This window comes from Eulemur rufifrons, chromosome 6, assembly GCF_041146395.1.
Source record: "Eulemur rufifrons isolate Redbay chromosome 6, OSU_ERuf_1, whole genome shotgun sequence".
Classification (NCBI taxonomy): domain Eukaryota; kingdom Metazoa; phylum Chordata; class Mammalia; order Primates; family Lemuridae; genus Eulemur; species Eulemur rufifrons.
In genome coordinates, this window is record NC_090988.1 from 74,118,476 (window position 1) to 74,145,890 (window position 27,415).

General features: G+C 35.9%; 1 protein-coding gene across 3 annotated transcripts in view; it reads right to left on the minus strand.

Moving 5' to 3' along the window:
* Positions 1-1,644: 1,644 nt before the first annotated feature.
* Positions 1,645-27,415, minus strand: part of LGR4 (leucine rich repeat containing G protein-coupled receptor 4) — a 93,203-nt gene continuing 67,432 nt past the window's right edge. For 2 of the 3 annotated variants that reach the window (XM_069471204.1, XM_069471203.1), the window contains 16 exons: positions 26,619-26,690; positions 25,089-25,160; positions 19,002-19,217; positions 18,119-18,190; positions 16,264-16,332; positions 15,314-15,385; positions 15,080-15,151; positions 14,694-14,762; positions 13,095-13,166; positions 11,609-11,674; positions 10,783-10,854; positions 9,046-9,117; positions 8,624-8,749; positions 7,651-7,766; positions 7,323-7,406; positions 1,645-4,842 (listed from right to left, as the gene is read on the minus strand). In XM_069471204.1, coding sequence (XP_069327305.1) covers positions 3,566-4,842; positions 7,323-7,406; positions 7,651-7,766; positions 8,624-8,749; positions 9,046-9,117; positions 10,783-10,854; positions 11,609-11,674; positions 13,095-13,166; positions 14,694-14,762; positions 15,080-15,151; positions 15,314-15,385; positions 16,264-16,332; positions 18,119-18,190; positions 19,002-19,217; positions 25,089-25,160; positions 26,619-26,690 — 2,599 coding nt within the window. In that variant the 3' untranslated portion in view covers positions 1,645-3,565. The remainder of the gene's footprint in view (positions 4,843-7,322; positions 7,407-7,650; positions 7,767-8,623; positions 8,750-9,045; positions 9,118-10,782; positions 10,855-11,608; positions 11,675-13,094; positions 13,167-14,693; positions 14,763-15,079; positions 15,152-15,313; positions 15,386-16,263; positions 16,333-18,118; positions 18,191-19,001; positions 19,218-25,088; positions 25,161-26,618; positions 26,691-27,415) is intronic. The other variant, XM_069471205.1, reaches the window with a different exon arrangement.

The window sequence follows — 27,415 nt, forward strand, 5'->3', positions numbered from 1 at the left end:
CTGTAGTCCCAGCTACCGGGGAGGCTGAAGCAGGAGGATCACTCGAGCCTAGGAGTTTGAGGTTGCAGTGACCTACAATGATGCCACTGCACTCTACGAAGGGCAACAGGGCAAGACTCCTGTCTCAAAAAAAAAAAAAAAAAAAAATTTACTAAACAAAAGTATGCCCTTTCCTTGATGCTTCAGGGTTATCATTATGACCAAACAATTGAATTATGCTCTAGCAATACTGGGCCCTCTCAAAGGATAGGAGACAACAAGTCATATGGCACTTGTGCTGGTGTTTGAACATAATCAAGTCCTGTGGTCTCATTTCCTACAGTGCCATTTCATTACTGGGGCTGTGAAGCCAGAATCAATGTGAGTAGAATTATATATTAATATAATGTACACATAAGCTCCAAAGAAGGTCTCTCCCCTTAAGTTTTAGGGTATTGGCTCAGTAACATTTTATTATTTATTTATTTTCACTTTCACGGTATATTTGAGATAATTATTTTTTGCTGGCTTTGTAACCTTGTATAAGTGAAGAGTTACTTTAGCTTAAAAATCTGTAACTGTTACAAAAATAATGCCATTACCATTTAGCCCTGTTGCAATATATTATGCAGCTTTAAAAATTTATCCCTAGACTTGAAGTATTTACAGATGAAACAACATGATGTCTTAGTTTTGTTTCAAAATAATCCAAGGGACAGAGGAACTGCAGCGGGTTAGTGAATGGGGTGAAAATGAAACAAGATTCACCATGTGCTGTGGATAATAGTCAAAGCAGTGAAAGGTATGGAGTGAAGGGTGGAGAGGTGGGATATTTATACTACTCTTTTTGTAATGGGAATTTCATACATATATAAAGTTTAAAACAAACACACCCAAAAAACTCTGTCCAGAATTAAGAGGAGTTAGGTTCTGGTTTGGGTCTAATTTGTTGTGACTCAGGGTTTCACTAAGCCCTTTGTTTCCTCATCTATAAAATGAGGATTTTATGATTATAAAGATGGAGGTATTTCTAAGCAACTGGGCAATTGACTACATTTAATATCATGCAGGTTTTTTAATCATTTGCTTTTAAATAAAGATTTAATTGATGGTATTCTCTTAAATTTTACAATTTGTTTTCCATGAGTATCGTTCAGACTTAGGATAAAACCTTACTTCTAAATTACAGCAAAGAGTTCTTAAATATTTATAGTTAAGAATCAAAATAGTATTTTTTTTTCTTTCTTTTTTTGAGACAGAGTCTCACTCTGTCACCCAGGCTAGAGTGCCATGGCATCAGCCTAGCTCACAGCAACCTCAAATGCCTGGACTCGAGTGATTCTCTTGCCTTAGCCTCCTGAGTAGCTGGGACTAGAGGCATGCACCACCACGGCTGGCTAATTTTTTCTATTGTTAGTAGAGATGGGGTCTCACTCTTGCTCAGGCAGGTCTCAAACTCCTGACCACAAGCAATCCTCCCAACCTTGGCCTCCCAGAATGCTAGGATTACAGGTGTGAGCCACTGTGCCAGGCCCAAAATAGTATTTTCTAATGGTTACTTCCAACATTTCTTCTACTGCTCTCCACTTAAAAAATATTGATTTGCTTACTTTAACACGAAGTAAATTCATTAATATACCTAGTTACAAATTAAGGCAAAACAGATTGTTTTCTAGAAACTTTAATAATTCAAAACACTGAGTACAATATTGTATTTCATACCATATATAGCACAATTTAACACATTTCATATATCTGGCTATTCTATTTTTTAAATGAATAAAAGAAAAAATTTCAATAACTTGAATTTTGGGGAAAAAACCTTTTAATTAGGAGTTTCTTACCAAGTTATGATTTCATGTTTATCAGATATGTAAATATACAAATAGCAATTTTTAAAACTTGTAAATAGTTGGCCTTACAAAATTACAACACATTGTAAATAAATCCTTCCCACATTTTATACAAACTACGTGATTTTGATATACAAAGATTCTGTTTTTATTACACTGACAATGTACAACCAAGACTATATACAATGCAAAAAAGTATATAAACCACAATTTAACATTCTGCTACTGGCAGCCACTATAGTTTAGGAGGTAGCTTTAATTAAACGAAATGAACAGAAGCCACATTTCCCAACTTGTGTTCTAAAATAATTTACATAAGATAAAAATTCATTATATGCACAGTATGTACAGTTTAATTATTAAACTGCAATCTAGCTTAATGTTTTTTAGTATATCCAGAATAACTAATATGGCAGTGGGTTTGCTATTGATTTAGCACATTGTTCAAAAAAGACACTGAACAAGTGTAACTTTAAGATTCCATATAGTAATATGTCACAAGTCTGTAGATAAGAATCAAGTAAAATTTTTAACTTCTAAAGGCATAGGACTAAGCTTTATTCTTTTTTCCCCCTCTTAATAACATGTTTATCTTACCTAACCAGAGCTCAGCATTTGAACTATTGAATAGGCTCTTTTTTAAATCATAATACGGGAAAACATATGGAAGTTTCGTTATAATAGCACAGAGTCAGGAAGATCCAGCTCATTAAGAAATAAATGTATTAATAAGTGCTTTGTATCATAATTATGCCCAGTTTCTTCCAATTAAATGCAATTATTGTTCATAGTTTACTTTCTATAGAATCCAAACTATAAATAAATGACCTACTAATAAAATTGGAAAATATCAGTAGACCCAGTGAAATTAGGAAGTGTTTATTAATGGGAACATTAAACGGAGCCTTCAGATCCCTCAGATACTATTAAAACCCCATATTATTATAGTTAGTAGTTTAGCCAAATCTACTGAACTCACACAGCAATTAGCCCTTTACTTTTTCCTAGTAGTGTGATCGAAAAAATACTGAGGAAAAAATTACTGTGATTGCACCAAAGCAATGTATAATGACTGAAAATAAATGTTCAGCTATTTTTAAAAAATCTAACAGCTGTTAATATTGTTTTAAAAACATCTTCAGGTTTTAAATTTTTAAATCACTTAAAATTTATGATGTTCTTATGTCAAAGATGGAAATAGAAAACACAATAAGGTCATGCATATGTATACTCTCACAGTTCTAGCTGGGAGACAATCCCTTTTTTGGCCCTGCAGTAAATTGTCCTGAGATTAATGATGAAACATTAGGTAAAATCAGCAAGAAGTTTTCTTCAGTTATAGAAAATCACATTGTAAAATATTTTTTAAAAAATATTAACAGCTGTTCTTTGTCTTGTGCTTAATTCCAAAAATAGGTATAAATTTGTTTCTTATGGGTCAGAAAAACCTAACATCATATTGCTATAATATACTTAAAATCCTTTTCAACTTATAAATTTGTTTTAAACAGACCACACGTTGCTTGGATGTTACATTTTTCACCAATTTATAATTTAGGCACCTGTTCTTTGAAAACGTCTTGTTTGAAAAATAAACTGCCACCTTCCCCTTCTTCTAAGCGACACCAGGCAGTGATTACAGAAGTGCTTCCCAGATGAAGGATCAGAATAGGGTTCACTCTATAAACATTGTGATTTTGGTTGATGGGGGAAATGGTTACACACACAGTAGTTCAGTCTTTAACTCTTGGTAGATTGTAAGCGTAGCGCACCAAAGGGAATCCTCGACTCTGGTAGAAGCAGGCTCGTCCACAGGCCTGCACCTGGTCAGAACTGTCTGAGACAAAGGAGTCTTCTTCATCTGCATAATCAGAGTGGGCCGACTGTGTGCCACAGTCAGACCAATAGCCCTCCGGTCTTTGGCAAGAAGCCACTGCCAGTGCAGGACAGCTGTGTGATTTTATTAAGTGTTTGCATGATACTGGCTTTGTCAAAAGAAATGATTCGCAGCAGTCGCACACGGTCAGGTTACCCTGCAAGTGTGAGTACATGCCACAGTCGTAGTAGAAATCCTGTTCCACACAACCACCTTGGCTACTGATGGAAACTGAAACTGACCCATTTTTCTTGGTAACACGTCGCTTCAGTAACTTCCAGTCTTCTTTAAACTTTGGGTTGAAGAAAACATACAGCACTGGATTCAAGCAAGCAGGCAATGGAAAAAATATCAGAGTAACAGACTTCATTATTTCAGGGCTGATAGAGATTGCAGTGATCAATGGTGCAAATGAGAAGAATGCAACAGGGCAGAAAAAGATGCAATTGGTGAAGATTAGCCAAGCAACATGCTTAATCATGCTAGATTGTGAGTTTTCTGAGAGGTCCTCTTTTTCCAAGTTGCAGTACAGTTTAGTGTAGATAATGGCCATTAATAAAAATGCTAGTGAGTTTAACAGCACTAAGGTTACAGTAAAGCCTAACGATGGTGCTTCTCCAGTAGGAAACGGCAAGCACAGGGGCGATGCAGAATATTCCCCTCTATGGAAAAGGGGAAAGCAGCCTGCTACTGCGGCACACAGGAAAGCAAAAAGGACAGCAACTCGGAACTGTTTGAGATGATTGCTTTTCCCATTTTTCATTATATCTTTTGCAGATAAGCTTCTTTCAACAGTTGCTAGCATTAATAAAAATATGGCACTTTCTGAAGAGAAAACTGCAAGAAACCCAGCTGCTTTGCAGCCATTGCCAGTCTCCCACCAAATGCCGAATTCAGCAAATCTGCCCCAGGACACAGCATCAAGAAAAGTTAAGATGCCGGTATAGATTCCCATGAATAAGTTAGACACAGAAATCAAGCCTATGAACAATTTGGAGGACGGCAGTGAAGTATAAGATGCAAATGTTGTTAAAATGACAAGTACGTTGAAAAACAATGCAACCAAGAAAATGAACCACACAGTAAGACGAATCATCCAGCTTCCCAGTAAATATTCACAGGGCTTAAAAGCACCTGAAATGAAAAAAAGAGAGAGAGAGAAATCAAAGACAATTTAGAAAAGGCCATATTTCATATGATATTGTCTTGATAGAGAAATTGACAGTTAAGAAGAATTAAATCTGCTATCTACCTGAATGGGATCAAATTGAAAAAGATCACCACTTCTAAGATACTTTGTTCATGGACCAGGCAATTTTAAAAATAAACCAATTTACCTTACTAAATATTTGATAAGGCCACAAAATGGCCTATTTAGAAAAATAAATTGATTTTTTCTTACATCTAAGTTTATATACACAGCACAATGTCTGGCACATAAAAGGTATTTGGGTCTGGAATCAGATGGTTTATAACTTGCTATTTGCTACTTTAACCTTGAGAAAGCACTTAAATCTCTATAGATTTCATTTTCTCACTTGTGGATAATAATGCCTGTTTCACAGAGTTGTGCAGCTTAAGTAAAACTACATATATAAGGTACTTAAGCAGGTTGCTGGGTATATATTCATACTTCAGTAAATATTAGCTCCCTTTTCTTCTTCCTTCCTGGTCTCAGTATACTTTATGTATGTATATGTACGTACACCTTTTTTTTTTCTTCTTCATATTTTTACACATTTTCTTATGGCTTTCAAATGCAACTTGATGAGGCAGGTTAAGATAGGTAGAATTATCTCCATTTTTCATCAAGAGAAACTGATATTTCAAAGCATTATGATTGATCAGACAAAGGTCATTCAGTAAGAAAGTATAGCTAGGACTAAACCACAGTGATGTTAACTATTCATTCAAAGCTATGCATAATAAAAATCCTGTATAACCAAACTAGGATTGCAAGAACTCATTCAGTGGCTGAATTGCACATTCTAGTAACTAACTGACTTTGAGACATGTCACATGAGAACTGTTTTATTTAAAAATCAGGAAAGAAAAACAAAATTTTGACAATGAAGCACAGGGAAACTATGTATTACGATTGCCTAAGATACACGTTTTATCATTCTGAACTGTCATGAAATTGATATATGCAATAAAACATTTTAATTGTTGAGATATTCAGAGACCTAAAAAGCCAGTTCTGCACCAACCATCTGACTTCCAAATAAACACAAAAAACTTTTAAAAGAAATTTAAATTTCTGTTTTACTCTTTCAGTCCCTCCTCAGGAAGTGTCAAAAGAAAGCTTTTTATCACCTTTATCTGTTATCTGAACTCATCCTTCTTCATGGAAGGAGGGGTAGCTCATCTGACGCTGGAAAATAGGATACCTCCTTTTGAGAATTGTTTTATAGGTAAGTGGGGTTACTTTCCCAAAAAAGCCCGAAGAGTAGCATCCACCCGAGTCTCTGTCTTTGGAGGCCTGCTGCCTCCTCTGGTTCTGAGGGATCCCAGCTCTCCTCCACTTCCTGTTTCTGCAGTAAGCCCTTGAGTGTCTGTGTGCTGCTGCAACTGTGCAGGGGGAGGCAGGCCTGCAGCGTTCATCCCCACTGCAGCCTAAGGAGGTGAGCTCAGACCGACTTTCCTCCTCGACAACCCCAAGGTTCAGATTCAGTGTGGAGGAAATGGAATTGCTGCATATTCAAGTCTAGCCTCTCCTTTAATAAAGCTGTTCCCTTCTCAATGGATCATCAGTTCTTTAGGGACAGTCTCCAACACATGAACCCCAGTGGGACAAGTGAGTGAGCTGCCTCCCAGGCTCCAAAAATCAATACAGAGGCTAGCACATAATAAAATAAATTGCATAAACTTAAATGATTCTTGCCAACCCCATTCGCCTATCTGGTACCTTAAAGCTTAGTCTCTATACAACAAACTGTGTGTTAAGTATTCAAAGAATATATACACACAGCCCCTTAAGAAGCTCACAATTCAGCACTAATCATTAGTAAATCTATAATACTTATGATTCTGTGTTATAAAATTAATGTCCAGAACATCCTGTGATATATACTAACAAAGGAATCTACTTTGTAGCATACAATTTAACCAAATATATAATCCTTTCTTTTACAGTAAAATAATTCTATCTTCTCTGGTAGATTAGGTAGGATATGACAAGTACAATCACCACCAACTATATGGTGTCAGTTTAGTAAATTCAATGAAGCAAATCAGGAGGAAAAAAGGAAAGGCAAGGTTACATTAAAACACACACACAAACCCACTGAAAATGCTTATAGACCAAAAACGAACATAGAACTAGTCCTAGAGTTAAAGGAGCATTAAGAAAGTGTCTCTCAAACTCTAATGTGCATCACTCTCACCTGGGGAGCTTCTTACCATGCAGATTCTGATTCAGTGGGTCTGGGTTTGAGATTCTGCAAGAGAGGCCTAAGCTGCTGGTACACAGACCACACTTTGAGTCAGAAGCCTTATAGGATCATCTAGTCCTACCCCTGTTACAAAAATCGCATCTCTCCCCAGAAATTTTAGATGTGTTTGTCTAATGTTTGTTTAGAGTGAGAAACTGTGGCAAAATAGATCGGGCATACCTGTTGAGGGTGTACAGTGGATAATTATTTGACTATGTTCTTCATTTTCAGCATTGTTTGTGACATTTGCTGCATCAGCAGTACCTGCATATAGAACATAAAGTATGTTTAATTAAAAATTCAAAAGAACCATATTTTCCTGCAATTTTCTGTCTGTATATTAAGTTCAGCTGCTAGGAGGCTTAATAACATATTAAAGATGCTAGGAACACACTAAATGCCATTTTCTCTCAAAGACTTCATACAGATCCTTCACAAACTGTTTATAACAACAGAAACTTTGATTGATGCCTAGGAATGTTTTATTTTTAAAAGTTCATGCACTTGCCTTTTTCCTTTGCCACACTATGGTCTTGGAGGCTGTTATCTTCTGTGTTTAAATTTGCATATGATTCACAACCCCAAAATGCACAGCACTGATAAGCATATGGTACTGATAAAGACCTGGAAAAAAGTTGTAAAATCTACAGTGAATAGCAATTTCACAGATATGATTTTGTTTTTGTAAGAAGTATTTTAATCTTAGAAAACCACAGCCTAGGGGTCAGAAGGACCAGACTGTCACATGGTTTAGGCTGGTCATTCATCCTCTGTGGGGCTCAGTTTCTTCATCTGTGAAAAGAACTCTGGTATCAGATGACACTATGAGTTTCTCCCTTGCTATAAGATATTGCTTAAAAGTTGGATATAAATCAAACCATATTTAAAATTTAATAAGCAATGCTGCAATTTAAAATAAAATCTTATGGCTCCTTTAATAAATGTATTAAGTATGCCCAATTTATCATACAAAACTGGTAGTTTAATTTAAAATTAATGCCTCATGTCATTTGTTGACTTTACACCATGAAATGAATTTACTTTTTTCAGATAAATGTAATGAAAATATTTATTCTCTTCTCCAACAATATTTTCAAGCTCTCTACTATATTTAATGAGTCCCCCCATTACTCTAAAGTCTTCATGAAGTATTATAGCATTGTATGAATTTTCTATAGGTTCACACTTATGTGGTTTCTGCCATATTGTTGTTAATGACAAGTCCCCTGTATTAAAAAAACATTCCAATAAATAGCTCTATTATCTCTTTGAGAACATCAAGGGTTCCAGTTCATGTTCTCAAAAACTATGGAATAATGCTCATGTTCTATTTTTTACCAAATTAGCAAGGATGAAGTAGAAAATACTCTTAAATTATAGCCTACCAGAAAATCTGGGAACCACAGCAAAAAACCAGGACACTGTATAATTTTGCAGCCTACCATAACAACAACAAAAAAGAAAAATAAGCAAAAACACACCTGAGATTAACAAAGTCTTTTGCTGCTAAGGCTTCTTTCAGCTTGAAGTTGCCTACAAGTTTCAATTGATTTAGCCCATTCAGGCCTTCCGTAGGAAATGAAGTTAATTCGTTGAAACTTACATCTCTAAAATGTGAATGAGACTTTAAGTTAACACCTAAGATACAAATCACATAAAAACATCTCTACACGTATCAACATCATAACTATTAGATCCTGAAGATGAAGTTGAGGTGTGCTGAAACAATAGATCTAGCATGTATCTTGCCATTTGAGAAGACATTACCATCAATGGCAACTTAGCATTTATACAAAGGAAAAACTAAAGAGAAAAATACTGTGATTTGACCATGTTAAAACACAAATTTCTACAGCACTAGTTACTACTTTCATGGTATTACTGCATAAAATCGTCTACTTACAGGTTAGTTATTGGCCCAAGCTTGGCAAACGCTCTGCTGTGAATTTCATGGATCAGGTTTCTACTCAGATCTCTGCAATTTTAACAGTAACATGTTAATCTTTTCAAATAAATACTCAAAAAGCCAGTCAGTTACTTAAACTACACTTTACTATCTGAGGTAACAACACTATATCCCCGATAAGATAACAAAGATCTTCAATCTTGTCCGGCTACATTTTTCACATTTATGTTGAAAGCCTCTCCTTCGCAACAATCCATTTCTTGGAATATGTTCCCTGGCATCTGTTTTGAAACAGTTGTGAGTTTTCTCCACTTTATCATTCTGATACCAATTCAAAAATATAAATGATTACAACCTTTGGTACTCTTAACACTAGGTGAGGAAAAGCCCAGCTCCTGACAAAGCTGAAAATAAAAACAGGCTTCATATTATTTGCCTTCTCAAAGGTTAGTTTGATAAGGCCCCGAGGGAAGACAAACAATCAATACTCAAACAAGAGCATTCCAGGAGGGCTTCAGATATCATTCTTTTCCTAAGCAGGAAATAAAAATCATATCAACAGTCGAGCCAGCTCTAAATTTAAGAACACACCCTGACAAATTCTGTTACTATAGAACAAAACAGAGAAGTAATCTTCAACCACACTTAAATTGAGTCTTAATGGAAATTTTAAAATTGGATAAATTCATCCCATGACATATCTCCTGGATAAGAGGAAAATTCAACACACTTGTTTTCAAATCACGAAAAGACCAGTTTTTTTTTTCATTGCTGTCACTTATCAGTGCTGTAGAAGTGACGGCAGCTAGGTAGGGGCCAGCCTCCTTACTTAACACTGCCCAGGCCCACACAAAGCTAGTCCACTACCCAAAAAGATCCAGCAACCCAAGTGCCCCTTAAATATTTTCCAGTAGAATGCATGCTGTAATTTCTTAACGGAGATATACTAGAAAGCCGTATTCAATCTATGTAATTTCACGTCACTGTTAATTCTTCAAACTTTTTCTGTATTAAGAATATGATCACTAATTTAGTGTATTGTGTATTCTGCACCAAAGTTCTAGGAAGACAGTGAGTGACAAGGTTCGCCTTAGTCACCTCTTTATTCCCAAGTGCTTAGTAGAGTGCCTGGCACAAATACGTATTCAAATACAAATAATTTTTTAAATGAGTGCTTCTGCAGCCCATGAGCCATATTTGTCATGATAGATACTCCAGCATTGGGGTCAGCAAACTTTTTCTGTAGGCGGCCAGACAGTAAATATTTTTGCCTTTGTGGGCCATATGGTCTGTGCTGGAACTACTCAGTTCTGCCATGGTAAGGCATAAGCAGCTTTAGACAACATTTCAACCCAAGGCCTGGCTATGTTCTAATAAAATTTAATTTATAAAAACAGGAGGCAGGTTGGATTTGGTCCACAGGCTGTAATCTGCCTACCCATGCCTGAACAAATTGTCAAACTTCACTATTATAATTTGAAAATAAGCTATATCTTTCAGGTTATACACATTATACTTTTTTCTCTCACCAATGTACAATATCACCAATTAGTTAAGGTAAAAAAATACTAAGAGTATAGTATTCATAAAGTACCAAGTAGTAAAGTTTGAGACAACAATAGTTACATAACATAAATCATATCTTAAAGTATATCTATTAACATGGGGATCATAATGATATATTAATTTACAGCTTGACAAAAATTTTTGTCTTTAATAATCAGACAAACTTACAGAATCCTTAGGGATCTGAGGCCTTGAAAAGTACCTTCCTTTATTTGAGAGATCTGATTACGTTGCAAAGAACTAAAAAAAAAGGAAAAAGAAAAAAAGAATGGAAAAAAAATAAATAGACATAAAGAGAAAAAAATTTATTTTCCATTTTGAAAAGTAAAATTTATTAAGCTTTTTCTAGGATTAAATACCCATGCATACATAGAACACAATAACATTGATTAATCCTGTTGAAAGTAAAGAGAACTGCCCTTCCCTTGGCTATAAAATGAAAGGGTTAGACTACTTTGTATTCCATTCCATATTACACTGGGAATTAACTGGTAAGCTATCTAAATTCCTTATCAACCCCACTCAGGTGTGAGAGAAGGAAGATGATGCGGTGAGAAAGGATCCAAGACATTGACACAGTCATAATAAATACCACAGAAATAAAGTTAGAGGAAGAAGGCAGAATTAAAAATGGGATAATTAATACCTCACTACTCCCATCTCCCAACCAACTTCTATCACGGCTGTCCTACATAGGTACACAGTATGTACTAGTAATCATGTCTGATTTCCCTCAACAGCCAGGACAAGTTTTCTGTTTTGTTTTTAATAGACACTACCTTCCCCTCATAGGGTCTCACAGAATCCCTGATAGCTAAGTGCCTAATACATGCTGGTTGCGGGAACATATCTGCTACCATTTGACTGCTGATAAGAACATCTGATTATGTGAATTTCTAATTTTTTAACATTAAAGCAATTTATTCAAAATAGAAAATGTTCAACAAACTAACAATATACCACAGCAAAAAGAGGAAGTCAAAGGTCAACTTACATTTCTTCTAGAGCATGACAACCATTAAAGCTTGGAAGGTCTTTTATATTGTTGTAAGACAAGTCCCTTAAGACAACAGAAATTAACAAATTAATGTTATGTTAACAGAATACTATATTAAAAGAGCTATACTCAGAAGCATTGAAAGCAGTGCTAAGATCTGTAACGAAGAGATATGGCTGAACAAGAAAAGCAACTATTTTCTTCCTAAGATTTGTAAGCTTCTAGAGCACCTCACTGATACGGAAGGGTTAAGACTGGTAAAGTTCAAGAACATAATGTTGAGCATAGACAATTATATAACATAAACATATAAAATTAAACATACAAAAATATAATATGGAAAATATATGAGATTTCTTTTAAGTGGTAAAGCTACAGATTTTTTTCAAAAAATGTGTATTTTTCCAATGTTGTTTGTGCCATAAGTAATTGCTATATTGCTCCTTAATTGAAAAGCTAAGAATAGTATGCTTACCCACATTTTTAAAAACATTTATATTAAATCAAATATCAGAACTAGTTAATTCTCAATCCCACTGCAGTGTTTCCTCAATGGTGATCATCGTGGTTAAGTTTGATACTCCACTACCCCATTTAATTAGTCATGCACCATATAACAGTGTTTTAGTCAACGACAGACCACATATACAATGGTGATCCCACAAGATTATACTACAGTATTTTTACTGTACCTTTTCCACCTTTAGCTATGTTTAGATACACAAATGCTTACCATCGTGTAACAATTGCCTACAGTATTCAGTACAGTAACATGTTGTGCAGGTTTGTAGCCTAGGAGCAAGAGGCTATACCATATAGCCTACGTGTGTGGTAGGCTATGCCATTTTTGTTAGTAAAGGTACACTGTGATGTTTGCACAAGTATGAAATCACCTATGCACACATTTCTCAGAACATATTCCCATCGTTAAGTGATGCGTGACTGTACTCACTTAATCAATCAGCGATTTATTTTGTTACTATCTTCCTCCACTGAATACTTATTAACAACTTAGTAACTTAATTGTTTATTCTGGTGACATTTTTACATACTTTATTTACTTTTAATTTCTAAGTCAGCTTAAAGTTTTTGGAAAGCTATATGCTTAGTTCATTCCTGATTCAAGAAAGATTTAGACTCTGCTTAGGAAAGAGAAGAACATGGGGAGATAATGCCCCTGGGAAACTAGAATAAGAACAAAGAGTCAGGATAAGAAAAAATTAAGGAAAAAAACCTAGCTTGGTTTTAGTTTGTTCAAAATAAAGCAAGATGTCTGATATATACATAATCCTAAAAGCCAATTCAAATGCACATTACCTACCCTGTGGGCTTATTAAAACACCCACTCATTTACATGGAGAGAATAAGAAATAATTATCCCTCAAAACCACCTTATGAAAATAGTGCCTTAAAAATAAAACTGAACATGTCTGAAGTACATAAAAGGAAGGTACGAGGGGAAGGGAAGAAGAATCCAACTTACAAAGTCCTAAGCATCTTTTGTTCTTGACACAAATTATTAGGTATGCTGCTTATCTTTGTACCTGTCAAGGTCCTGTGGAAAAACATTGTTCATCTAAGAAATAATTCAAGTCGAGATAGTAAACAAAATGTTATTCTCACACAGAAAAACAAATGCTCACATAATTGCATAGAGTCTATGCATCCCACGGCCTAATTACTACTCCCTAAAGTTAGGCATGTGGGAAGGTAAATTGACTCTCAATACTGGTATCACCTTCACAGTAATACAAAAATGCTTGTGACATGAGACGTTAATATTCCCCAGGTGATGGGCTTGATTTCCCACCTGGACCAAGAGAAAAACACTAAGCCACAGTCACAGTCTGACCATAATCAGCTGCAAATTTTATCACCTCACACCCAACATTTGAAATCATTCCTTTCTGTACATTCAGACAACCTGGCTCAGCTCTGAAATATTTTCTTATTCCTGTCCCTTTTCATGTTCCCATCTGCAATCAACCACCAGTTCCTGTTATTGCATCCTCTGTAGTGTTTTTAGCATCAACCCTTTCTCTCCAGTTTTACTGCTACTATGTATTAAATAGATCAGGGGTGAAATGAAGCAGAAAGGGGTGGAGAAATCTCAGAAGGACAATGCTATTTGTTTGCGATTGAAGACTTGGAGCTCTGACAGTTAAATGTGTTCATTTGGTCAGGTAGGATATTCCCATGGCCTCCTCACCTTTCTCCCTATTTCTAGTCTTTCTCCTCCTTACCCTCCTTCTCACTAACTGCACAAACATTCTCATCACCTCCAAACTGCCTTAAGGGTCAAGTTTAAATTCCTTATCTCAGAGCTTCCAATGTTCTTTTTTTTTTCACACCTTGGCACAGGTAACAATCCTAACATTGACATGGCACACTGTGGTAAGGCTCTTGTGGCAGAGACCTTAGCTGCCTCGGCCCTGCCTGGCTGTCTGCAGAGCTGAGGCCATCAAGATCTTAGATGCACCTGTAACCCATTCACAGACCACTCACTGAAAAACGTTGCTATAACCGAACATTCAATGTTCAAGGCTTGCCATTTTAAAATCTGGTCACAAACAATTTTCTAATTTCCCCATACCATACCCCCATCCCATTATAAACATGTAATTCTAACTATGCTTTGATCATCGGTATGTTACCCCTGAGTATACATTTTCGATGTTCCCAGTTTTACTAATCCCGTCTTTCTAAATGAAAGACCCAGCCCTGGGAAACCTGAAGGATTCAATTTTTAAACAGTCTACCTACCTCCTCCATGAAGCCATCTCAGATTGTCTACGTTGTCTGCTCCCTCTTCTCAATTCCTAGAGCGCTGCTTCTAATTTAGTACTTAGTAACTGCCTTGTATTTTCAGTGACCTTTTCAGATCTTATCTCCATACTAGGCTGCATTCTGCCTGAGCTCACTGATCCCAAACCCAATATATCCATCTCCATGCATGATATTCACACAGGGAGCTTGGAGGAATCAGCAGAAACCCATCATCATCACTAAAAAGCACTGGCACCTGCTGCAGGCCAGCAGTGTTTTATCTGCACACAGCCCCTCTCTAAAGGGCCACACTTACAGACTCTCCAGATGGGCAGTTCCAGTGAGGTTGGGAAACCACTGCACCATGCTTGCGCCACGAATGACTCTTTTAAGAAATTGAAAGAGAAAAAGTAATTTAAAAATTTTTCATAGATAATATTTTTTCATTTTATCTTTTAAACAGTTTAAAATTATAGCACTACTGTAACTAAAAATAAAACTAATTTCCTTTTTTGAAGGTAAAAAGTGTGACAATTTGGCCAAGCGTTCACGTAAATAAGAACCATTATAAATTTTAACAGTACTCCTTTGGACTTCTGCCCAAGAGAAAAAAAATTAAAAAGATTTTGTTTTCTGGAGCTACAATAATAAATTCTTGTTTTCCAATATTCAGGTTTGTTTTTAAATTTACATAGTACTTACAAGGAATGCAGATCAGATAAATTGTGAAATGCTGAGTTCCCCACAAAAGACAGAGGATTATCATACAAATGTCTGTAAAAATTAAAAAAGTTTTCATATGTTTACAAGCACTTTGTTCACAATGTATATATATATCTAAAAGCCTGAATTTTCATTCTTTATCCAGATGTTTGGCATTGTATAGACATAGCTTTACATAATTATATATTAAAAGAAACTTTCAAAAATACTTACATAGTTCGTAAGAGTGGATTACCACCAAATGCTCCATCAGGGATAACAGAAATAGAATTACTATGAAATCCCCTAGAAAGATAGGAGAAAAGTATTTTGACATGCATTATCCTCTTGTGAAATAAGTTAAGTCCCAAGTATCTACTGCTGTTCAGCATGAAATACAACTGATAACAATTACATGAACATTTTCAAAAATGTGGGGAATGTGAATTTAAAGTCCATATCATCTTTTTCAGGACCATACGTAATTCTTTTTAAACCTACTGCTTAGCCTAGTATCTATCAGTTCCCTCACATGCATTTATCTGTTGCTTCACCATCAAAGAACTTTAGACCATTAAGAATCACAAGGTGTTCTAACCTCAAAATATCTCACTGCAGCTTCCAGTCGTTAAGCAATGCATCCTCGAATGTTAACTGTCAACTCATGACACACAATCCCTGTTATGCCATAGACATTCACCATCTCTGCTCATGATAAACCCAACATCCAAAATGCTTCCTCATTCTTTTCATTTATTTAAACATTTCCATTCTTTAAGTCTGGTCAAGTTCCTTCCCTTTAGTGATGCCTTTTCCAATGACCCCAAAGTTTCAATGAGATCTTTTTCTGGAATGATTTGTTTATTCTATTCATTCAGCACTGACTTCTACCTAGAAACAGCTGTCTGTCTTACGTGGTCTGCCTCCCCAGTGAGACTAAGGACTGCAAGCTCTGGAAAGGCGGAGACCATATATCAAGCCTTTTTGTTTCACCAGCATCTAACCCTATACAGTAATCTATGCTCGAAATTGTGCCAGTGAACACAATCTAATTTGTATGATTGTGTGTGTGTGTGTGTGTGTGTGTGTGTATGTTACAGATAGATGTATGTAATGGAACAAAGATGTTCTGAAATCTCCTTGCCAGGGATATTAAGGCATAAAGAGAACAAAGGAATACTCACAGCTCTTTTAAGCTAGGAAGGGCTTTAATAGCCTGAGGAAATTCTTCCAAGTTATTATAATTCAAATCCCTAGAAAAATGGGAGAAAATGGTAAAAATATTGAACAGTGGTCACAATTCAGAAGGCATTTTGGTACAGATATATTTAAAAAAATCACATCCTGTGAATGGTAATCTTTCTTTACCAACCATATTGTCATTCAAAACTCTGCAGAAGTATAATTGAATTTATAATTTTTCTTAGAATACTAAGTAGAAAGAAAGTCATTCTTCCATGATGTTTTTAGGTCAACAAATTTACAAGTACAAAAAATTCTCAGAATCACATATTACTGATGCATTAAATAAACAAATCATCTGAATGGTATTTCTCTCAGGAAATTCACCATAAAATAGAATTTATTGAATATCCATTTGTAAGTGACATAGTGTGAAACTGAGGTTTCTATGTGGAGTTTAGAGTGGCTTCCTGAAATTCTGGTATGAGGGCAGCTGACCTCAGCCCCACCATCAGCATGACCTGAGATAAGAACAACCAGGAGAAGGACCAGGATGGATTCATATGACTGTCCTCATGCAGGTTGCAAATTGCTAAAAATATTATATTAATTAGGAGAGATATAAGCCACAGTAATCTGTACTAAAAAAAGTCTTAGTTCTGAGAATGTTTAAATTTTAATTTCTCTTAATATAAAGAAATGTTTTTAACATAAAGAAACATGTTGGCATATGATTAGCATGATTGATTTCAGAATGAAGAATAAATCAAAATTAAAAGCCTACCTCCTTTGAGACCTATTTTGCTTTCCTCTTTTACATAGAAGGAAAAATGGCAAATAAAACTTTACTTGGGAAGAAGAGGCTTAATTTTAATATACCTGGAATAGTATACATGGCCTAGGATCAGGAGATCTTTTATTTTTTTTAATTTTTTATTTGTTACACTAGAAGTTACACACTTAGCAAAGGAGAACTGAGTGTGGAACTATCTTCCTCAAGATCTTCAACTTTCAAACATCCATTGATGTTTACTATCCTCTAATTGTTTAGACAGGAATGTGATTTAATGGAGTCCTGAAAGATTTTAAGTCTTCTCATTAAATGACAGTTAACCAGAAAATTCAGCTGAACAAAATACTACAAACCCTAAACATTCCAATCAAGCTTTACTCACCCATCTAATTGGGACATTCTCTGAATCATTTCCTACATCACAATAGCAAACATTATGTATCTTTGAATAAAGGCAACTAATATAAACTAAAACAACAAAAACAAAGATCCTACTCTCAATTACACACAGCTGCACCATGTCTTTTACTTATATAATGGGGCAATGTAGAGCTGAAACTGCCAGAGGTACTCAGCACTTTTGTTAGTGGAAACAACAACAAAAGTATCACAAGCAAAATATAAAACCTTAATTTGTTGTAGTTTAGCATGTGAAAGCAGATACCAGTATTCAAACCCAGTGTTAAAACTTAGCAAGGCAACTGAGATCATGGAAAAAACAAACTACTCAGAATTCACCTCAGAAGTTTTCAAGTTCCAAAACTGTCATACATTCAACAAAACCAACATTTTTTAAAAGACATAAATCTTCATAGCTGGAGCTGCTTTGAACACGGTATTTTGGGGGAAAGAAAACTATGAAGTTTGCACTTCTATGCCACTGTTAACCATAAACTTAGATTAGTACTCATAATTGGGTTATTTGATGGCAAGAGTTTAGTCACACATTAAAGTGAATTAATAATGAGCTGAACTCAAGACCCATATTTTTTCCTTCTGCAGAAGAGTACATAATTGCACTATCAGTATCACAATACGATTAGCCAAAATATGAATATACTCACAAAGTCTCCAGGTTATCTAGTCCATCAAAACAGTGTTGACCCAGGCTTTTAATTTTGTTGTTATGAAGATGCCTATGGGAAAAAAAGCATCAAAATGACTTTTACATCTCCCAATAACTATTATAAGTGTTTTATGTGTCTAAATTGGTGTTTTGAAGGAATGGTGCAGCTAAACATGTGAACACTTGACTATGGATAATAAATGGCATTGGGTAGTTACCTCTTGCTGTACGCTCCAGACTGAACATAGAATACCAATAGAAAGACAAAATGTCTTTAATGGAAAGATGGTACACACACTGAAGATTATTTAATATTTGCTTATATCAAAATAAAAATTCTGATTAGCTCTTAACTATATGAAGCAAAACTCTGATGAGCTCTGTCAATGGGGAGATAGGAGTAATGGCACGGAGGAAGTGCATAGCTTATACCAGTAAGACTGGTAACAGATTTGAAAGGAAATGCCACTTTATTATATCCAAGTTTTAAAAATTTAAAAACACAAGGATCACATAGTCCAAAAGTTTGAAAAACATAAAGTATCCCTGGAATTTATTTCTATGAGGATCTCAAAACGATTTCACTTCTTTTAACATTGAAAGTACCTTGCCAGAACACAAGTAAAAGCTATTTGTTGAATGACTCAGTTTCTTCTCGTAATTATAAATGGCCATTTATTTTAGGGAGATTCAACATTATCAGATATTATTTTTTAAGATTCTAATTTTGTTTAATCTTGTATAAAGGCAGCTTCCCCAAGCACTAACTATAACAGGAGCATGATCAGTGAGGTACTTGCATAATAATTTGTCACCAGAAACCTGTTACTGCCCCCCTCCATTGACACAACTATATAGTATTAAAAGAAAAGGATACTTACAGAACTACTAGGCTTGAAAGGTTGGTAAATGCAAAGTCAGGGATGCTTGAGATTTTGTTGAGAGCCAAGGTCAGCGCCTGCAGGGTTGGCAGATTGCTGAGGGGACGCACAGGCACCTCTGTCAAGCTGTTGTCATCCAGCCACAGATGCCGTAACTGAACAAGCCCTTCGAAACTGTCCTCCGGGACTGAAGTAATATGGTTGGCATCTAAACGCCTGACAGAAACAGAAACAACCACGATCAGTAACGAATTCTAGGGAAATGACTCAATCCGACTCACACAACTCTGAGCTTTCAAAACAAAAAGGACTTATAAAAATGACCATGATCATGGCATCCCTTATTTCATTAATTTCATCAGAGGTCCTCCTAAAATCTAATAACTTTTCCAAGACCCCAGTATATGAAAGTCAATTCTTCCCCTTCCTTCATAAGAAAGGGATACATGTATCCAAATCTAAAACTTTCAACTATCTTTTATTAAAAAGTAACTTTGTAGTAAAAAGATATATTTAAAAAAAAAAACAAACTCTCAAAGCTCAAGTTGGAATTTTATGTTTTAGAGTATACCTATTAAAAATACAGACAAACAACACTAAGAAACTAAGCTGATCAAATTTACTTCCAATGTTACATTGTAACTAATAATTGACATTAAATTTAGTTGCTACCTTGATTTGGTACCAAAGGGAAGAATTAGAAAATGGTTACAATTTTTTTTATAGCAACAAACCATTCCAATAGATTTTTAATCATCCTTATTACCACCAGGCAAGTTAAAAATATTAACATAAGCATCATGTACTGGCAAAGCAACCCTCTCCTCTTCTCTTAGTAGCAATTACTTTAAAAAAATTAGTTTGCCAAAATTAACAGTCATTAAGAAAAGGTCAAATTGTCCACAGGAAAAATTAAGCAGCTCCTCCAATCAATTTTATTGTGGATTTAAAGTTTCTTCAATTTTTCCAAAAATTTTGGAATTAAGAACACCTTACTAATAGGATTACTAATACTTAAAATTATTAAGTCCCCATCTGAAAATCTGGAAACTAAGTTCTTAAGTATTATTGTTGGCACAACCAGGCGTAATTGTTGGAATAATTGCTTTTCAACACAAAGACAACCTGGTATTAATATGATGAAGGATGGTGGATGCCAGGCAAATCACAACTTTCCTCACAAATCCCTTGTTGATATATGTTCATCATTTATATTCAAGCCTCACAGCCTTGGACTTTTTGTGAAAATTAGGAAGCACAAAAAACTGATAAAAATTCAACATGACAGCATATTTTTAAAGAAATAGGGTTTGGCAGTTTTCACGTTCAGGAAATTCTGGGTTTTGGAGTGTTTTTTTGTGCCTCCTATTTCCCTATGCTGCTCCAAACTTCAGTTCCTTACATAATTGTCCCTTTTCCCTCCAGGCAAGTTCTGGGCCCAGCTCCCAATTAACTGCCCCGGGCCCCAGATGTATTCTCCTCCCTCCAGGCAGAATAGCAGGTGTTCAAGACCAATCATTGGTCCTGGAGTATCTGGCGGTGTCAAGATAACTGAAAGAACACTCAAAAAGGGACAGCTCAAGACACTGAGCGGCTGCCTTGAGAATCTGCCTAGAAACACACATTTTTAAACTTGTTTATTCCTTGAGCTTTCTAGAACTTACTCTGAGAAGAGACAGGTAACCTCTATGTAACAGATTGGCAAAGTACTGGCCACAGAGCTGTTCAGCAGATTTGCTTTAATGAGTAGTTAGGTATGTGTTCAAATACACACACACACACACAAATACAACTCACAACCTTGTGGAACATCCATTCTTAGGAGGAGAGAGACACTAAACATATAATCATACAATTAAGCATATAATGTAACTAAATAATAATGAAGCTAAATTATACTTGTAGATAATTTAATTATCTGCAATTCATTCAATGCATTTAGATTGAGCATTCTGTTAGGCACAAAGGACAAAACAGTGAACAAGACAGGCATGAGACACATCCTCCAAGACTGACATTCTGGTGGGGCGGGGTGACATACAATCTAATAAACAAATTACAAAATGATTACAGAGTACTTAAAAAGGTGATCTGAACTAAACAGGGTACTGAGATAAAGAGTGATGGAGTCTGAAGAGGAGTGTAGCTATTCAAAAAGCACTGTCAGGAAACGGGTCTCTATGCAGGTGATAATTAAACTGAGGCCTAAAAAATGAGGAAAAGTCCAAACAGACTCTGGGCAAGGAGTATTTTAAGCAAAGAAAAGGACTGGGGCAGAGACCTAGCAGCAGAAACCAACTTGGTGTGATCTCACAACTTCCAGAAGGTCAGAGTGATTAGAACACAGGAGGTGGGTGGAGGACCCAGGGAGACAGCTTGGGATGCAAACAGGGTCCAGATTCTATAGGCCAGGTAGAGGGTTTGGATTGTGTTTTAATTACAAATTGAAGTTTCTCTCCAGTTTCTCAGTGTTACTTTAGTTGAAAAGTTTAAATTGCTTGATAATGTGTATTCATATTCAATAAAATAATGAGTAATGCATCCCTAAATACAGCTAAAATACTCCATTAAAATTAAGTCCTCTCTGTAAAAGTGTTTCCTTAAGATATGGTAAAATATTATAATAAGAAAAATTATACCTTTTTTTTTTTAACATAAATTCAGTTATATGCTCCTTTAAGCTCTTCTAAATTCTGTGCCATCTACCATCAATGAAAAGGGACAGCCATAACTTATAGCAAGATAACCAGGTGAGTATTTGAAATTATGTTCTATACCCTATACTAAAATTTCCCAAAATTCTAAAGTCTCATACAAGTAAGGATTAAAAGGAAGAACTATAAAACAATGGAACCCTTAAATAAGGAATTAAATGAGAAAAGGATTTGTGGTGACTCACATGGTTAATCCTTATCCCTGAATTCACATGTGGGTGTGGTGATATACCCATAAAGATAAAGAGTTTGCACTTAGACTGAGATCAATGCTCCACAGAGAAACTTTCTCAGACTGTGGCTTTGTACCAATAACCTTATTAATATTCATCCTAACTAACAGACCAAGAAAATACTATAATTGATTCTTTTAGTAGATGCTAAGAAGCATCAGATATCTCACAAGGTAGAAAGATTATGTGGGGCTTCTTCAAGGTATTCTACTATTTAAACTCCATATGGCAAGAGAGAAACTATTACTTTATTTAAGTACAATTTTATTATTAAAAGGTTAATGATGTATTAACTAAATTCCCTTATTTTTGTCTTGAAAATGTACTTCTGTTCTCAAAAGCCTACTTTACATCTGAGACTTGCATATTTTAAAATTTCTTGTCTAAAATGAAATTATAGTAATAAAATAGTACCAAATGCAGATATGTACTGTTGAAAAAGTCTTTGTTGGCCGGGTGCGGTGGCTCACGCCTGTAATCCTAGCACTCTGGGAGGCCGAGGCGGGTGGATTGCTCAAGGTCAGGAGTTCGAGACCAGCCTGAGCGAGACCCCGTCTCTACTAAAAATAGAAAGACATTATATGGACAACTAAAAATCTATATAGAAAAAATTAGCCGGGCATGGTGGCACATGCCTGTAGTCCCAGCTACTCGGGAGGCTGAGGCAGTAGGATCGCTTAAGCCGAGGAGTCTGAGGTTGCTGTGAGCTAAGCTGACGCCACGGCACTCACTCTAGCCTGGGCAACAAAGTGAGACTCTGTCTCAACAAAAAAAAAAAAAAAAAAAAAAAAAAAAAAAAGTCTTTGTTATCAATAAACACCTATTCTGTGTAATCAAAAGGTTCCTTTTTCTATTTCTAACTTATCAATAATGTAAATATAATAGTTATAAACATATTTTAAAGTTATTGAGGGAAACCTAGGAAATTTAGTCTTTGAGATTCTTTAATATTCAATAAAAATGGGATCTGATGTAAAGAAAAATTCTAGTGGAGCTAATTCTGACATGTCATTTTAATATCCTGCTCAGGGATGCCTTAGCCATTCTCATGGCTTTGCGGAGGCCATCACATACTACCTCTTTACCAGCACCAACATTCACTTTCAGATTTTAGAGTTATCATCAAGCACATACAAGCATCAAACCACTTCTGGTCAATTTCAATCCCTAATGAACTTTGCTCCTTTCAAGCACTATTCAAAACCACAAAGAAATCTTTCGTGTAATTCAGGTCTGAAGATCAGATTTTCAAACTGACTCAAGTGCTGATAAGACTGTTTTATACCATGACAGAATTTCAATTGTATCTAACTGCACCACTGCACCCACTATGCTAACAAACCCATGAACATTTCCTTCTTAAATAAAACAGGCCTGACACAGAGCAGTTCCATGTGTTTCTGATACATAGGAAAACATCATAATGCCTCTTAAGAGTTTGTTTTGACTCCACTCCCTAGCCCCATCCCAATTTGGGAGATAATTTAAACTCAGCGATTCACTCCATGTGAATGATGAGCACAGTATGCTTTGTAAAAACATTGTTTTAGAGAGGGAAAACTATGGTTTCTGTGAAAAACACCACTTCAATCATCTACATTACCAATAAGTATGTCATGCACTTTAATGTACTTATTGACCACATATTAGACAGAATCTACTTGGATGTTTTCTTGGTAATTTTTCTGTTCTAAAGTTGAAAATGATATTTTAATCTTCTCTTTTTTAGCAAAATGGTCAAGTATTTTAACTTCTAAGTCTTAGGAAATAACAATTCAGTTTGAAGGTCTTGAAGTAAAATGAAATTCTGAAGAAGCAAAAGAAAACAAGAACTATTTAAAATGCCTGATGAATTCAGGTCCAAGAGAGGTCAGATGGTTCTCTCTGTGTACATCCTTCAGAGGTGAGAGAGGGTGCAGCAAAATAACATTTTTGTGAAGGAAATTATTCCAATCGATTCATTTTGAGAGTCTACTAGGAACCTACCTAATTAGCTGCGGTGAAAAACAAATCCTTATATGCCCTAGCTTACCATTTTAGTGAAGTGAGCTACTTAATATAAACCACCTTAAGTTAAACTTCTATTTAAACTAGAAATTAAATGGCCGATACCCTGGATACTCCTTGTTTATAACACTAGACATACTTTAAAGTTTAACTTTTATGGCATATATTTTATTAATACATATTTTTATTTTCACATTCGTTTCCCATTAACTACTAGAATATCTAATCTAAAATCAAATGGCAATCTATCATTTATAATTTCCAGTGGTATCTTTTGGCGCAGTTTTATGGCTTTACAATGGCAAACTGATGGGACAAGCAGCTCAATCATTTTCACCCTAAGTTTTCTAACTCACATGCATTTCCTACAAAAGCTTATGTTTACAGTTATTTCCAAGTACAGTAAAAAACCCAAGTAACAGATTAGTATACAAATATGTGATGGGGTTAAAACGAAATTTTATAATCCAGCACACATAAGTGTGCTAACCATTCCAATTTTTAAATTAAGAGTGGTTCTAGGGATATTTTGTAAAATGCAACTTTCTGGACCCTACTTTTAAACAGAAAATATTACTTCTAGGATATGGCCTAGGAATCTGCATTTTAGCAATCTCCTAGCAATCCTGTTGCAAAGTGTGGTCAAAGTGCCATCATTCTAGTAGAAGCTAACAAAGTTCCTTATTTTGAAGAATATGTTTTCTTTAATTTTTTTCTGAGAAGGTTCCCTTCACCAAATGAGGAGCTATAATCATTTTGTCCTGATTATCATTATCACCTGAAACAAACTTCTTTGTGGCTGTTTCTTGACAGTAAAGGCACAAGACATCAGAACTTCTGCACACATATAACTCTGGTTCCAAAGAGGTGCTGATCACCAGCCATGTACAAATGCATGGCAGCGGCGAATGCTCAGTAGCTTTCTCTTAGCCTCTCAGACAAGTGAGGAGGTAAACCACCACCTCCTTCTCCCTCACCAAAGGACATGCTGATAACTGCACTGGTCATCCCCATTTTTATTTCAGACGAAAGGATAAATCTCCCCTTTCTCTAGGATGCTAGTTCTTCATACACTTAACAGCCAGAGTGGTCTTCTAATGATTCAAAATGCAGAAAACCAAAAAATTACTTACAAAGATTGCAAAGCACTAAGTCCTCGAATGGCTTCACTGGGTACTGTTTTCAACTGATTGTTCTGGAGGGTTCTGGAAGGAAATTTTGGGTTAGTGAGTAACAAAGCAATTGTTACTATTTTTTCTTAGAAGAATTCGGAGCCATTTATTTACAGAAGTATTTCCAATAGCAACAAACAAGCAAACAACAAAAAAAAATAAATAAAGGGAGGACGGTGGTAGAGGTAGAAAGCACCCAAGACAAGAGAATTGCAAAAAATCGAGAAGCATTTGTTGTAAAGCCAGAAATGAAAACTATGCTGCTATCCTAAGCCATCTTTCAACAAAGACCTGCTGGCTAATCCACATTTCCAGGGGCTATTTCATTCCCAGGAATCAAGGCACCCTAGTTAATGTTCATCACGCTGGGTACTGTTAATGTTAATTGGGAGGTATAACAAGTTAACTGAGAGGTGTAATAAGCAAACCCACTGGAATTCCTAATGCCTTTTCAAATTCAAATAAAGCAGAGCCCAAAAACAAGGACATTAGGTAAAGCCAATTTTATCAAGAGGATAGCAGACCCTGAGTTCTTAGGGAACAGCAGCAATGTCCTGAATGCATGCAGGGCCAGGACAGAAACAGAGTTTAAATCATCAGGTAGTAGCTGGGTGCAGGCGTGGTGGCATGTGTCTGAAGTCCCAGCTACTTGGGAGGCAGAGGTGGGAGGATCACTTGAGCCCAGGAGTCCAGCCTGGGCAACATAGCAAGACTCTGACTTTATAAAAAACAAAAATAATACAAATAAAATAATTATCTAAGAGTTGGGCCTGGAGAATGGAGGCATAGCTCCATACTGAAAATGAAATCCTTTTACTTTTTGCCTAAAGCCATTCCTGTCACATTAATACAATGACTGCCTGACATGAATCATAACCACAGAATGGAAGAGGTAGAGGGCCCACCTAGTTTACTGAACCAGAGAGGTCTAGTGACCTGCTGATAGTCACCCAGCGAGGTAGTGGCAGAAGTACGGGCAGGCAGGTCACCTGTTTCCTGATCTGCCACACTCCAAGCTCCTGACTACTGCCAGGAATTTATTTCCTGATCCCTCGCTGGCTATAAAAATCATAGACATCCCAATTCCCTTTAGCTCTAAAATGATTTCAACATTTGGAGCTGCTGTAAGCCTTTTTCTTCTTAGGGTTGACTAATTCAAAGTTCTTATAGCTATAAGATAGGCAGAAACAAAACCCTACCAGTAAAGCTTAAATATGGTTTTGATTAAATGCATTAGCCACCCAAAAAGCCTAACATTCAATTGTAACATACTGGAGGTCAGAATATCTATTATTTAGAGTTTTAACTTCTGTTATCTAGACTCTAGGTTGCCTAAATCAACCTCTAGCCTCCCACACTACCCACTGGCCACTCCTTAAATCTTTTAATCCTGAACTAAAAGAAACTGTGCTTAACCTAGTTCCAAGCATGTTGACTATGCAGAAAGAAAATACACAGCCAGCTGTGAAACTCTAAAATTGCATTACTTACAGAACTTTGAGTTCTTTCAACCCAGACAAGGCCTTTGGGTGGATAAAAGAAAGGTCGTTGCCAGCCAATTGTCTAGAAAAAAAAAAAGTAGCAAGAGAAAAAAACAGTAATTCAGACTTAAAATTCAGAACTTACAATAATCTAATCTGCGATTAAAGCTCTATGTTAAACATTTCTCAAGCCTAACTGTCATTAAACGTGGACTTAAACCTTTGCTAAAATGATCCCAAGATTCTTCCAGTGAGATAAATGTCTCCAGAATTTTTTTTTTTGAAGTCCCAATACAATAATTTAAGCAGGCACATTTTTATTCTGGTGAGGTCAAGCAAGCCAAAACACATTAAACCAAATTAAGTTTGCTATTCATGGTCACTCTCTGCAGCTTGCAGTGTTTTCTAAGGACCTCATAAATGCAGACTACTGGTCAGCAGGCAAGAGTGTTTATACAGCTCAGAGCAAACCAGTTCGTCAAGGAAGAATGCCTTTGGGAAGCAAGTTTGTTATCTCTGCATAACCGAGGGCAGCAATAGCCTGAGTAAAAGAGAGGCAAAAAGTAAGAGTCATTGCAAGCATAACTTTCCAAACAATGGTCTATGTATTTTTTTAAAGTACGCGTTTTCCTGAAGAAATTTTGAAGTGAAAAATTCAAGTGGGAGTAAGAGTGAAATAAAGAAAAGATAAGAATCCTTTGGGTCCTTTTGCAGGAAATCTGAGCGCACAATTCATACGGAGCCCTGGGCACAGAAAAATGGATGGAAAAGCTGAACAGAAGAAATTAGGGAGAAGAAGCAGGAAGT